This window comes from Primulina eburnea, chromosome 4 (assembly GCF_022965805.1).
Source record: "Primulina eburnea isolate SZY01 chromosome 4, ASM2296580v1, whole genome shotgun sequence".
In the NCBI taxonomy this organism is placed as follows: domain Eukaryota; kingdom Viridiplantae; phylum Streptophyta; class Magnoliopsida; order Lamiales; family Gesneriaceae; genus Primulina; species Primulina eburnea.
In genome coordinates this window covers 42003495-42019098 of record NC_133104.1, presented here as the reverse complement: position 1 = coordinate 42019098, position 15604 = coordinate 42003495, and the positions used below count along the sequence as shown (strand labels likewise).

Here is a 15604-nt window from a genome sequence, read left to right as displayed (position 1 = left end):
TTTATATTTTATCTCGAACTTTTAAAAGATTTGGATGATCACTTTTTTTTGGAAATTTTGTAAAATATAAACACACAACATATATAGATAGGTTCAGTTTAAGATTTTTTTAGTTATTTTAGATTATTTTTTTACGAAATATCTATATAATATCACCTACATTTTACTTATAGGTTTGAAAAAAAATTAGTATATATTGATATCATAATTTTCATCATTTAAGATCTATCTATTTCATACAACTTTTTATTTTTTATAACAATTGCTTAATTGATTTGAAAATATATTTTTTATTTTCTACAATTAAACTTTCAAATTTAGATAATATAAAACTACATTTTCTATAGTTAGTCAGGTTCAAATTCAAGTTTAGATTCGGATTTTCTCGTTGATTGAGGTTTGGGTGGGTCGAACATTTTTTTAATAATATCATGTATCAACTGAACTCACACAAGTTGACACCCTAACTAGGTGCAACATATATTATCCATACAAAGATTGCTAATTCAAAGTACACCAAATCACTTTGGCTCATTAAAAGTTTGAGTCAACCGCAACGCGAATCTAGCCAATTTTCACGTAAAGCGCAACCACTTTTTAAATAAACATTCGCGTGAATAATGGATAACCAACAAAACATGCAACTGATACGCCATTCATCATCAAAGTCTTGGTCGACTGGAACAAAACAATATTCCACTACATCAAAATGTTCAGTCTTCAAAAAGCAGTCTGGTATTCTCACGTTAGAAATCTAGTATCCGTATGTTATCAAACATTCCAAAATTCAATCTAAATAAGGTGCTAGGAGATTTGAACTAATACTTCAAAACAAGACTTGATGGATTAAAAGGTCCATACCGGAAACTCTAATGATAAAATCAGAAAGAAGACTCAGATTTGATAGAAAATAAAAGAACCTTTACCAAACATGCCTAATGTTGTATTGTCTGGCAAAACATTAAGCTTCTTCAAACAACCTGCAGCAAGGAATTCAAAAACTGTGAAAGACAGACGGATAGTAAGAATAAGCTTCTTGACCCATAAGTTACATTGATCACAGGATATTATTCAGCCAGTCATTTTCCAAAGCTGTTGGTAGCCTTAAAACCAAAGCTTTCACAGGCATGCTCTATTACCAATAACCAGCCTTAATCAAGGTTTTCCAATTTCAATATCGTCATTATCTGTAGTAGTTCGAATTCCAAATTGGGTAATTAACGGATTAATGGTGATTAAGAAGGTTTAATGTGTAATTTTGACCGTGGTCATGATCGGACGGACCGAAGATGGTTCGGTAGCACCGAAGAGTTCGGACGATCCGAAGTGGGTTCGGTGGATCCGATCATGAGGTGTCAAGAGTTGATCGACACGTCAGTTTACATGCAAGTTCGGATGATCCGAAGTGTAGGTTCGGTGGATCCGATCATGAGGTGTCAAGAGCCGATGGACACGTAGGAGTTCGGATGATCCGAAGTGGGTTCGGTGGATCCGAACATATCCTATAAATAGTGCTCGGATTTCCTCATTTTGCATTGCAAATTCTTGAGTTGTGTCTCATATTTGAGAGGTTTGGAAGGTTTCTAGGGTTAGTTGTCGGTCGAGCGATAGCCAAGAGCTACCAGGATTGGTAGCGTAGCGACGCCTGAGTTACGAGGCAATCGACATCAAAGGGCTGTCGACGGACGCAGGTAAACCCTAAACCTTTGGTAGTACTGGTTTTGCTAGTCGAGCATGGTAGTATTGTTCATTGGGTATGCTTTTGATGCGTAGACTTGTTCTAGACCTGATTAGCGGTGTTGCGTAAGGCTAGGCTTGCTGTGATAGAGGTACGAAAGTACTATCCGAGATATCCTGGTCGAGTATACATCCTTATATGTGTTGCATGATTATGTGGTGCATTGATATATGTCATATGATGCATGCTATTATGTCACGTTTTATGATGCATGTTGCATTTCATGTTGAGCCGTATCTCCTTCGAGATAGCCTTTACTGTTGAGCTGTATCTCTTTCGAGATAAGCTATATCTTGTGGGGCCGCTCAGCCCTGTCTTGTCTTGTGGACGCATGGACACCGAGAGTACACAGTGGCCGACGGGTCCGGAGGGCTTCGGTGATCCGGGACATTTTAGGTCCACGTCTGTTCTTGTAGTGGATGCAGTGACCCAGAGGAGTACCGCGCGGCACTATCCACTTGGCGCCTCTAGACTGAGCATTTTGAGATCCTTTGTTACTCCTGTTTCTTGACTACCCTGGTATCATATCTTAGCATGTGCATTTCATATAGGCTTGTATACTCATGCTTTTGTACTGGGCGTTCTTATCGCTCACGTCCTCGGTTTTGTTTATCTTGGACACCCCATTCCCATGGGGCAGGCCTCAGGTTGGATGGCTCAGGAAGAGCAGGAGGAGGACAGTGAGTAGCTGGTTGGTTTAGTTTTCAGTACTATTCTATTCGATATGGTTGTACCGAATATATTTTGAGTTGTTCTGATTTCGATTGGGTTGTATAACTATTGTCGTCGGCCATATTTCCGCTGTTATCTCTGATTATTATTAATTAAGTTAATTGCATGCTTAGTTCTTGATTAGTAGGTGATTCTGGAACGGGTCACTACATTTATGGTATCAGAGCATGCTTACGATTTTGGGATATAGATTCTGTTTTGGGATTTTCGTTGACCATTTTACCATTTTCCCCATTCTATCTTGTAGCGATGGCTGACCACTTTGGTGATGAGAGTAGTCAGGGAAGTGTAGGTCGTTGGGGTGACCAGGACGATCGTAGGCGTCATCGTGAACATCGTCATCGTCGCGATGGTCCTAGGCGTTTTGATTTGCACCGTTTCATTCAGATGGGGCCTAAGCCTTTAGTCGGCGGTGAGACTCCCGATGATGCTGAGGATTGGTTAGAGCGCATGGAGAGTTGTTTCCGTGCATTCCAGTGCACCGAGGAGCAGAGGATGGAGACCCTTAGTTTTCTTCTCGAGGGCCGTGCGCGCAAGTGGTGGCGATCGACTTCTGCGCCGATAGTCCAGTCTCAGGGTAGGGTGACTTGGGCCGATTTCCGTGCAGCTTTCATGCAGCTATACTTTCCTCCAGCCCTTCGCCAGGCAAAGACGATTGAGCTCCTGAATCTTAAGCAGGGGAGTATGTCTGTTGATGAATATCAGCAGAAGTTCTTCGAGTTGTTACCCTTTGCCCCTCATATCAGTGGCAGTTCTGAGGCCAAGTATGACCATTTCCTCCAGGGTCTTAACCAGGAGATTTTTGATCGAGTCACTGTCTGTGATAATCCTACTTCTTATGATGGATTAGTGAACAGGTGTCGCCAGGCAGAGATCAGTCTCCAGCGTGGTAGGGCTATTCTTTCTTCTAGACCTCCGAGTACTTTGAGCCCTCGATCTCAGTCTTTCAAGAAATCTGGTTCTTCTTCTTCTGGATCTGGATCTCGGTCTAGCGGTGTTTTTCGCTTTGGTAAGAAGAAGGTTTCTTGTGTGCATTGCGGGAAGAACCATCCATCGGAGCAATGCCGATCAGCCGCGGGAGCTTGTTTTCAGTGCGGAGAGATGGGTCATCTCAAGAAGAATTGTCCTCAGTTGCGAGGTGGAGCAGGATCTGGTTCCGGATCTCAAACGACTGTTCAGCAGAGGAGGCAGGGTCAGGCAGTGGGTAGTTCAAATCTTCGACCTCGTGCCCAAGGTCAGGTTTTTGCGCTGAACCAGGATCAGGCTGCAGATGAAACGGAGAGAGTCATAGCAGGTACTTTTCGTTTATGCGGTATTCCTGCTTTTGTTCTTATTGATACCGGAGCATCACATTCATTCATTTCTGCACGATTTGTTAAGCGTCATAAGTTACCGTATGTTTCTCTAGACGTCATTCTTTCTGTTTCTACTCCGATGGGTCATTCGGTGTTAGCAAAGCGTCTAGTGATGGGTTGTCCCTTAGATTTTGAGGGTAACGAATTGATTGCGAATCTTATGATCCTGGAGATGGAAGATTTTGATTGTATTCTAGGTATAGACCTATTGACTACATACCGAGCTACCGTGGATTGTTACCAGAAGCTTGTTCAGTTTCGTACGACTGAGAGCTCTAGTTGGTTTTTCTATGGTGAGGGAGCGCGACCTCCGATGCCAGTGGTATCTGCTCTGAAATCCTGTCGTGCTTTAGAGGCGGGCGGGGAAGGCTACCTCATCTATGCGATTGATTCCTCCACAGGTAGTGTTGGTATAGATGATATTCCAGTGGTTTGTGAATTTCCTGATGTTTTTCCAGATGAGATTCCTGGTTTTCCTCCGGTTAGAGAGGTGGAATTTGGCATTGAGTTAATGCCAGGGACTGCACCGATTTCTCGTGCCCCCTATCGTCTTGCTCCGTCAGAGATGAGAGAATTGAAGCAGCAATTGCAGGATCTTCTTGATAAAGGTTATATTCGCCCGAGTGTTTCACCTTGGGGAGCTCCAGTCTTGTTTGTCAAGAAAAAGGATGGATCGATGCGATTGTGTATTGATTATCGCCAGCTGAATCGTGTGACGATCAAAAACAAGTATCCATTACCTCGTATTGATGACTTGTTCGATCAGCTTCAGGGTACCTCTGTTTACTCCAAGATTGACTTGCGATCGGGTTATCATCAGATGAGAGTCAGAGATGATGATATTTCCAAGACTGCATTTCGTACTCGATATGGGCATTACGAGTTTCTAGTTATGCCATTCGGATTGACGAATGCGCCAGCGGTGTTCATGGATCTAATGAACCGAGTCTTTTGTGATTTTCTGGATCAGTTTGTTGTGGTTTTCATCGATGATATCTTGATTTATTCTCACAGTGTGGAAGAGCATATCCAGCACTTGAGGATTGTGTTGCAGATTCTTCGCGAGAAGCAATTGTATGCTAAGCTGAGTAAGTGCGAGTTCTGGATTGATCGTGTAGTATTTCTTGGTCATGTGATTTCCAAGGAAGGAATTTCTGTGGATCCCAGCAAGATTGAGGCAGTGCTGAATTGGTCACGTCCTACGACGGTGGCTGAGATCCGTAGTTTCCTAGGTCTGGCAGGGTATTATCGTCGCTTCATCGTGAATTTCTCTTAGGTAGCTAGACCATTGACGCAACTTACTCGGAAGGATGTTCCATTCGAGTGGTCATCTGAGTGCGAAGATAGTTTCAGAGAGCTTCGTCGACTATTTACTTCTGCACCTGTTTTGGCGTTACCGTCAGGATCTGATGGTTTCAGTGTTTACACCGATGCCTCTTTTCAAGGCTTAGGGTGTGTGTTGACGCAGAATGATCATGTGATCGCTTACGCATCCAGGCAGTTAAAACCTCACGAGGAGAAGTACCCTATTCATGATCTAGAATTAGCTGCTATTGTGTTTGCGCTAAAAATCTGGCGTCATTACTTGTACGGGGTTAAGTTTGAAATTTTTACTGATCATAAGAGTCTGAAGTATCTGTTCACTCAGGCTGAGTTGAACATGAGACAACGTCGTTGGATGGATCTACTTAAAGATTATGACTGCGAGATCAAGTACCATCCAGGTTCTGCGAATCTCACAGCCGATGCTCTTAGTCGCAAGGTGAGAGCCTCTGCACTTCAGACCAGTGCTATGATTAGTACTATCCAGGATTGTTGTTCATTGGGATTTAATTTCAAACATCGGAAAGGTATGGAGAGCATTCGTGTTGCTACCATTTTATCTGAGCCAATTTTGTTCGCTCGGATTCGAGATGCTCAGATGTCTGATCTCAAGACTCAGAGATTAGCTCGGTTGGCTGGTGGAGATAGTAATTTCCATTATCAGTCTAATGGTCTTCTGTGTTTGTCTAATCGGGTTGTAGTACCAGAGGATGATACTTTGAGGGAAGAGATCTTATCTCAGGCCCATCGAAGCAAGTTGAGTGTTCATCCGGGAAGCAGTAAGATGTATAAAGATTTGAGAACACGATTTTGGTGGAAAGGGATGAAGCGCAGCGTTTATCAGTTTGTTTCCAAGTGTCTTGTTTGTCAGCAGGTTAAGGCAGAGCACCGTCGACCGGGAGGATTATTGCTGAACTTACCTATTCCCGAATGGAAGTGGGAGCATATCGCGATGGATTTCATTACGCACTTGCCATTGTCTTCGAGGAACAGTGATGCTATTTGGGTAGTGGTGGATCGACTCACCAAGTCTGCTCATTTTCTGCCATATAACCGTGATTTCACTTTCGATCGTATGGCTCGCTTGTATATTCAAGAGATTTTACGTCTGCATGGAGTGCCAGTCAGTATTGTTAGTGACAGAGATCCTCGTTTTACCTCACGATTTTGGGGTAGTTTCCAGTCAGCATTGGGCACTTCACTAAGTTTGAGTACGGCTTATCATCCAGAGACCGACGGTCAGACAGAGAGGACTATCCGTACACTTGAGGATATGATGCGAGCTTGTGTTATGGATTTCGGACCCGCTTGGCAGGATCATTTGCCTTTGATTGAGTTCGCGTACAACAACAGCTATCATCGTAGTATTGGTATGGCACCATTTGAGGCGTTGTATGGGCGACGTTGTCGTACTCCATTATTTTGGGATGAAGTTGGGGAACGACATGTTGAGGGACCGGAGTTAGTCCAGCAGGCTATTTATAAGGTTGCAATAATCAAGAAACGGATTAAGATCGCTCAGGATCGACAGGCTAGTCATGCGAACACCAAGCGGCGACCTCTTTATTTTCAGCCAGGTGAGAAAGTGTTTCTCCGAGTTTCGCCTTTTCGCAGGATTTTGAGATTTGGTCTCAAGGGTAAGCTGTCTCCGAGATTTATTGGTCCATTTGAAATATTTGAAAGCGTGGGAGATTTGGCTTACAGACTTGCATTGCCGCCGTACCTATCAAGTATTCATGATGTGTTCCACGTATCTTTGTTGAGACGATACGTAGCAGATGAGTCTCACATTTTGCATCCCTCTGAAGTTCAACTAAATTCAGATTTGTCTTACGTGGAACGACCAGTGCGGATCCTCGATCGCAAAGACAAGGTGTTGCGGAATAAGATCATTCCTCTTGTCTTAGTTCAGTGGCAGCGCAGAGGCACTGAAGAAGCCACTTGGGAGCTAGAGAGTCGTATGCGTTCGGAGCATCCAGAGCTCTTTTGAGTTATGCTTTGTATATGTTTGTGTTTTCAGTTGTAATCGAAATATCAGTTGTATTCAACAACAATTGAGATGTAATAACGATGTTGTTATTTCGTTTTGTTCATCCTCTAAGCCTGATTTCGAGGACGAAATCTTTTAAGGGGGGAGAATGTAGTAGCCCGAATTCCAAATTGGGTAATTAACGGATTAATGGTGATTAAGAAGGTTTAATGTGTAATTTTGACCGTGGTCATGATCGGACGGACCGAAGATGGTTCGGTAGCACCGAAGAGTTCGGACGATCCGAAGTGGGTTCGGTGGATCCGATCATGAGGTGTCAAGAGTTGATCGACACGTCAGTTTACATGCAAGTTCGGATGATCCGAAGTGTAGGTTCGGTGGATCCGATCATGAGGTGTCAAGAGCCGATGGACACGTAGGAGTTCGGATGATCCGAAGTGGGTTCGGTGGATCCGAACATAGCCTATAAATAGTGCTCGGATTTCCTCATTTTGCATTGCCAATTCTTGAGTTGTGTCTCATATTTGAGAGGTTTGGAAGGTTTCTAGGGTTAGTTGTCGGTCGAGCGATAGCCAAGAGCTGCCAGGATTGGTAGCGTAGCGACGCCTGAGTTACGAGGCAATCGACATCAAAGGGCTGTCGACGGACGCAGGTAAACCCTAAACCTTTGGTAGTACTGGTTTTGCTAGTCGAGCATGGTAGTATTGTTCATTGGGTATGCTTTTGATGCGTAGACTTGTTCTAGACCTGATTAGCGGTGTTGCGTAAGGCTAGGCTTGCTGTGATAGAGGTACGAAAGTACTATCCGAGATATCCTGGTCGAGTATACATCCTTATATGTGTTGCATGATTATGTGGTGCATTGATATATGTCATATGATGCATGCTATTATGTCACGTTTTATGATGCATGTTGCATTTCATGTTGAGCCGTATCTCCTTCGAGATAGCCTTTACTGTTGAGCTGTATCTCTTTCGAGATAAGCTATATCTTGTGGGGCCGCTCAGCCCTGTCTTGTCTTGTGGACGCATGGACACCGAGAGTACACAGTGGCCGACGGGTCCGGAGGGCTTCGGTGATCCGGGACATTTTAGGTCCACGTCTGTTCTTGTAGTGGATGCAGTGACCCAGAGGAGTACCGCGCGGCACTATCCACTTGGCGCCTCTAGACTGAGCATTTTGAGATCCTTTGTTACTCCTGTTTCTTGACTACCCTGGTATCATATCTTAGCATGTGCATTTCATATAGGCTTGTATACTCATGCTTTTGTACTGGGCGTTCTTATCGCTCACGTCCTCGGTTTTGTTTATCTTGGACACCCCATTCCCATGGGGCAGGCCTCAGGTTGGATGGCTCAGGAAGAGCAGGAGGAGGACAGTGAGTAGCTGGTTGGTTTAGTTTTCAGTACTATTCTATTCGATATGGTTGTACCGAATATATTTTGAGTTGTTCTGATTTCGATTGGGTTGTATAACTATTGTCGTCGGCCATATTTCCGCTGTTATCTCTGATTATTATTAATTAAGTTAATTGCATGCTTAGTTCTTGATTAGTAGGTGATTCTGGAACGGGTCACTACATTATCTATGATCTGAAATATAAACTGTTTAAAGATCAACAGTTTCACTTACAAGTTACATCAGCAAGTTTACTAAGGTCCTCAATGCTAAAAGTATATTTCTGAAAATAAGAAACAAGTACACTATGCCAAGAGAAAAGTAGGTTACTCGTATATTGTGATGCAGAGCATTAACATGCTAAGATAGTATTCTGGTGTTCAAAATAGTTAGTCATTCATTATTTCATAAAACAGTTTGCTTACCTATATGACCCGAAAATAAGTGCCAAGCAAAATATTTAATAAGAATCTATTGATGAACTAAAGAACCTGGGTCGTGAAACTTGGTGCACACATTAGGAAGTAAAATATAATGCTTAGATACACCAAATCATCTGGTGATCGACCTATACGGCAGAAACTTGGTGCATATGTACTGACCATATAATGTATTAAACCCAAAAGAATTTGGACAGATGCTTTACTAACCTCTTTCTAAGTCAAAAAGCACAACCTCGCTTTAGTTAAGCTGCCTCAAGATGATGAGAAAAACAATGTGGGGAAAGGCACTCAAACATTTTCCATCGCCCTAATCTTTCACTTTGTCTATCCTCCCACCTCCACACATGTTAAATATAACTAAAAGATTTCGAAATAAATCTATCTACTACAATTAACTGAAAACATGCTATGTTCATCGGCTAATATTATTAAAATCTTTGGAAAGCAGATAAAAACTACAACATATGGCTGCAAAAATAAAGTAGAAGATGAGGGGCGGGGGGACATATACAATTGATATAACAATATCACAAGATATCTCACACAATGTTAACTTCTGAATGCTATGTACTGAGAAACTTAAAAGTAGCTTTCCATGGTGGAAAGAAGGAATAGAGAGAATCAGAACCATTATTACTCCCCCATGCAAACTTTATAAACAGTTACATAATATACTTCCGTTCATTTTACTGGTCAACTTAAAACATGATTAAAAGATGGAGATTAAAAGGGGTATAACCACCCTCATATTTTCCCTTGAAAACTCAATTATTTACTCGTTTTGTTAACACAAGGTTATAAAAATATATATATATTTTTAGTTGAGATTGATATGAAAGCAATTTTTTTTCCAACAGCAGCTTTTAAGTTAACAAATTTTTGACGGAGAGTGTTATCGACTATGTCCCAAAAGTTCAAATCATGCCACTAAGTAAAGACAGGCGTAAGTTCCAACAAACATGAGGACAGCAACCTTAGGTTTACTTCAAACCGTATCAGATGTTTATTGAACGGAATAATTTAACTAAGCCAGATAACAATCTCACTGTCCAGGTGCCATTATGCATTGACCACTGGATATAAAGCATTGCCATTTTGCCCCTGTCCATCTTTGAATAGCCTCTGCATACATGGTTAATGCTGGACACTTTACGTTACTCAGGCGGGAAGTCATACATTTTGTTGCATGCAAGTTTTGCAATATTTCACTCAAGAAACATAATTTATTGCATAGAAATCAATTCATACACATTGTGAGAACTGAGAAGCACTGTGTCTATAGTTGTACAAGTTTAAAAAAAAGGAACCTTGTGGCCCTAACTTCTGGCATAAACTAACCTAAACAGCTAGAGACAACCTCACGAAATAACGTGAGTGGAAAACCCAACACAAAGCCCAAGCCTCTATCTGAATTAGAGAGATTTACAGATAGGTAGGAAGAAAATATGTGCATGAGTTGAATCGATTAGGAGGACTATCTTTTATCAGTAAAGAAATTCTATCAACTCAAAAAGGGTATAGGAAGCACAAAAACAAAATCAAAGACTGTCCTAAAAAGTTGAAGAGACCGAGAGCAGCAAAAGAACCAGTAAGAATAGACGAGGAGCCCTTATTCCTTGTTACCAAATTTCATAGCAATGATGGGCCGTACATCATCCGCATCAACCAAAGTCTCTAAAAATGGAAGGAGTGAAATGAGGGCACAATCTGTCGGGTCATCAAACCAACTCCTAATAGGAATGCCATTATTTACCTGCAGCTTGAAAACCTGAAAACCATCACAAGCATAATGTTCAATACCAAGGATATACTTATGACATATTTAGCATCTAACATCTAAGGAGGATGCAGCCAGCTGTTTTAAACCTTCCAAAGTGTTGGTGATGCAGGCATAACAAATGAATACTTGTACGATACAAAAAATATAAGCGTAGCAGAACAATCTCATTCAGTTAAAAATAAATTAGGATTGTCTTCACTGCCACAAATAGGAATTTGTAACTTTTTAAAGATTTAAACCTCAGCTAACCCAGTAAAGTGACTTCTAGGGGAAACAGACACGGGAGAGGGAGAAGGTGAGGGGGGTGAGGATGCTTAAGATCAGATCATTTGTTGGTTTAGGCTTGGCGTACAAATTGAATCAGCTCGTACTTTCAATTATGGACTGTTTCTGTTGGTTAATCGAAATTTTATTTGAATCAATTTATTGCCGGTTTATTCTCACCTAAAGTATGTTTACTACTATTAACTAATCTAGTATGCTAAATTAGTGAATTAACTTATATTTATATTAATCATCTAGGAGGATGTCGGAGGCTGTACTTAGGATACCCTTGATACTACCTAGATGGAGCGCACAACCTTAACTAAATGGAGCACCCAGTGTCCTTACAAGATAATTAATGCAAAGGAGTATTGATTAACCAATTAGGTGCTAAATATGGGTAAGATCACTGGCAACAAGTTGAAACTTTGTATTAAAAAAATTACTTTTTAATCAAAATTTCAAGGTAAGAGCTGAATCAAAGAAATCAAGCGATGCTGAGAATTTAATGAAGCACTAGGAATATAGTTTCCACCTGTGGGGAGTTATCAATTATGGCAACCTTTGCAAGATCAACACCTAAAACAGTTAGGTCTTTCACATAATTTCCCTCTAAAATGATGCACGATTCCCGATATGCCCGTTTTGATAGAAGCTTTCCTTCTGGATCCAGGATATCTAGAAGTTGTTTGGCATAGATGCTTTGGCTAGCTGTGAACACCATGATATCAAACAACTCTCCCACTCTTTTCAGAAAAACATTGAGGTGAGGCCTTTTTTTCACATACACAGTATGCTCTTTCATGTTGAAGATAACTGGAAATGTGAAGTCTGCATCCTCACAATAATCCAATGTAGAATGCACAAGCGTTTCTGTACACAGCCAAGGAAAGTTTCTTAAATTAATTTTTTTTTTAAAATTGATTGATTCCTCCTGGAAGTAACTCGAGCAAATACTTGTGTCCGCCAACTTTTAGACCACTCAATAAAGCACAAAAATACAGACAACTAAAAAATTGCACGATTTCATAAGATTGAAACATTCTCTAGAGTCTAGAGCTTAAAGCGTGAAATTGCACTTAGCTTATTCACATCTAACTATCGATGTACCCAATCAAGGTTGGCACAAAATGCATGAAATTTTCAAAAGTGTAAAACTCATCTAAAGTTACATAAAATGCTTACAGGTATTAAGACAATGTAATTACCATCCAAGTCAAGTACTAAAGTGATCCGCCGAGTTTCCTTCGTATCAGATGAATAACATAAAGACACGTCTGACTGGCCTGGTATATTTCTGATATACATCTGTGGATCAAAGCACTCATAATCTGGGTCATGACATTTATTTATGTCAGCCTCCAGATCACAAGGTCTTAATTGATGGATAACATCGCATAAATTTGAATTTCCTGCATCTAAGATGGCTTCTCCGGATGCTCTGCTATCATGGTCCTGTCCAACATCAAAAGTATCCTCTAAAAAAGGTAATATCATGTACTCTTCAGCCACATCAGAAAGTAGACTAGACTCTTTGCGTTTGTAATCAAGCCAGGACATATTTTCTGTTTTATCATCATATATTGAATTGCTTTCAACATATGGACCAGGAAAAATAATCTCAGAGGTGTATAAATCTGAAGCATCGCATGCTTGAGATTCACATTGGTTTCTGCTGCTAGCATCACCACTTTCTTTGATATCTAACTGTAGCACATAAAGATGATCAATTCCTGCAGAGCAGTGAGACGAGTAAGATATGATATCGATAAACTTTATGGCGTGCATGCATACTCCCTCGATTGTAAGTATCGATGTAAAAAAAAACTGTAGTATATACCTTCATCATTTCGGAATTCTAGAGACTCTAGGATGGAAGAAAAAATTGTATCCACATTTGATGAGCAGGGGGATGGTTTAGTATCCTGCGTGTGTTTCATACAACACAATTAAGTGTGAGACTAGTATATTAGCAAATTCTTTTATGCGATTATCGTGAATAAGGCTCCGGGAGGACTTCTCAGAAGCTTATATCAAAACCCTAGACTAATAAAAACAGTAAAATGTATAGTAGTAACAAATGGCATTATTAATGCTGAATTATGGAACAAAGAATGTGTTTACCAAATTATCTGCAGCTGAAGAATCAGGTTTATTGAATTGCTGCTTCTGCAAAAAATGTTCTACATCAAAATATTCGTCATGGTTGGTCTCAGTCCCTGCAGTTTCCAGAGCATATGCTTTATCATAAAATGAAGCTGCATTATAAACCGATATGCATCAAGCCATACGCATATACACTTGGCTACTTAAGAATCTAAGTATATCATGAATTAACAGTAGAAATATCAGCACGAGATAGAATCTTAAAGGAGGTTCACAGTCAACAATTGCAGAGGACAAACAAGAAATGGAAGAACAGCCAGGGAAGTAAAATAACATTGTGTTTGGTAAATCAACCTTTCAATCTCCACATCATCGGTGCCCCATAAATCTTAGACAGGTGATACCACATAGACACATCCAGCCGTGGGTTATATGAGGCACCAGAATGGGTGTGGTCTCAATTGGGGGAACTTGTCAACTTTTCTTTCTCCTTTCTGTTTTTCTGTTAACTGATTTTAGATAGGTCCATTTTGTATATCATTCATAGTCACCACATGATTATTTCATGGCAAACACTGATACAAGATTAGTTGGAAACAAATCCCACCTGAAAAAGAGCTAGCAAAATTCAGGATAGGCTCATGCTTACCATGAAAACTATTCTGAATACAAGTTCCAATTTCTTCTACATTTTGATAAATTCTGGCAGGAGAGAGAGGATTCTTGGATATCATACATGACTTTCGACAGACATGGAGACAATTTTTTTCTGTTAAACAGCCAGTGGTGGACTTGGTTTTCATTCTTAATGATGGCATTTGATCTGAATTTATGATACGTATAACGATACTGGATCAAAACCATCAGTGGTGAACACACTCTTTCAAGTTCATCAGAATCACAGAAGACTGCAAGGGGAAACAAACACTTTCATATATGATCAGATCAGCAACAAATGACTGCAAGCAAAACAAGTTTCCATTAACAGATGTTTCACATTATAAACCAAATAAATAGCGGTTGATGGAAAATCGAATAATCCAGAAAAAAAAAATTTAACTCATCCCAAGTATAATAGAAATGGCCTGATATAGTAGGTGAAGCTAACGTTGCAAACCTGTGATTGACAATTGTCGAAACAGAATACTAATTACGCCCATCATTAGATGAAGGAAAATAAAGAAATCTATCTCTAGGTTGACTACTTTCAAATCAAAGAGACCCTAGAAAAATTCAGCTTACACAAAAATAGCAGATCTGAAGGACATCACAGTATTAGATAAAGGTGATAAAAAAAAAAGTCAACGAATTACATATTTTCACCCAATTTGGACCATATGCTTGACTCGAATAATTGGTACAATCTTAACGTAAATAAGAGAACACCTTAACATATCTAGTCGGAAAACCAAAAGTTTTTTTCCAGAAAGCATAAGAATCCGAAGCAGAGCAGTAAAAAAATTCAAGTTCCTTCCGAGAAAACCCAAATTATTCGAGAAAAAACCCCCAAGAAAATGAATTCAACACAACTCTAGCACTTTAATCACAGAGAATAAAATTGAAATTAATAACAGAATTAGAAATTAAATATATCTCTGTCCGGTGACAAACCCCTAAAAATTCAAAACATCAACGAATCAGAATTCGCAAAGCACGAGAATACGAAGCAAACCCGTAAAACTCTCAAAGATCTTTCCCATAAAACCCCAATTATTCCAGAAACCCTGAGAAGATGGAAGTCAACTCCTCCAAACACTTCCTTCAGAACAAACAACAAGTCCACAAAACAGCTACAACGTAGAATCCACAATTCAGACACTTACTCCACAATTAAAAACCCGAGAAACTAGAACATCAGCATACAGGAAATTCAACACTCGTGATCCAGAACTCGGCGATCACAGTAATTCACAAACAAAAAATCGTTTCCACTTTACTCGTGTATATCATGCAACTAAATTATTTGGTGTACAGCCAAAAACATCTTTCTTTGGCAAATCAAAAGTTTGATATTGCCCCCCGTTTTACCTGTGGAACACCAAGTCTCCTCTCCCCCTTCACGACGCGCTTTCCCACTGTATAGATTGGTCGGCACTCGGGTATTTATACCCAGATGGCAGCGTGCTGGATAGGTGTACTTACGTAATCTACAACCGCAGCAATAAAAAGTTGTACCCAAGCCAATTGATAATTATAGTATTCTAATTCAGAATTAATTATTCTGTCAATTCTCTACGAAATTTTGAGACATATTTTAATGTTGGCAGGTAGATTTATGGATTGTTTTCGAAAGATAATATTGTTTTACATAAGTATAACTTATAGATTATGGAAAACGGAAAAAAAATAATAAAAAACGAGTTGTATTTAAAAACAAAAATGAAGTTTTTTAAAAGTTCAATAATATATATCTTTACACAAAAACTCTTGTGAGCCGATCTGTCGATCTCACGGATCAATTTCGTAGGTCGAAT

At 40.1% G+C, this 15604-nt stretch overlaps 1 protein-coding gene across 7 annotated transcripts; it reads right to left on the bottom strand.

Moving 5' to 3' along the window:
* Positions 1–9483: 9483 nt before the first annotated feature.
* On the bottom strand, positions 9484–15310 carry LOC140829110 (uncharacterized protein C2F7.02c-like). 7 transcript variants are annotated; one of them, XM_073192102.1, is made up of 7 exons: positions 15159–15310; positions 13780–14089; positions 13149–13282; positions 12865–12949; positions 12233–12757; positions 11560–11897; positions 9484–10748 (listed from the first exon to the last, which is right to left on the bottom strand). In XM_073192102.1, exons 2-7 carry the CDS (start codon positions 13946–13948, stop codon positions 10590–10592), a joined length of 1410 nt encoding a protein of 469 aa, XP_073048203.1. In that variant the 5' UTR covers positions 13949–14089; positions 15159–15310; the 3' UTR covers positions 9484–10589. The 7 variants fall into 7 exon arrangements, with proteins under 7 accessions (XP_073048203.1, XP_073048208.1, XP_073048209.1 ...); XM_073192107.1 differs by having other exon boundaries at positions 13149–13264; XM_073192108.1 differs by having other exon boundaries at positions 13149–13243.
* Between the last annotated feature and the right edge of the window lie 294 nt (positions 15311–15604).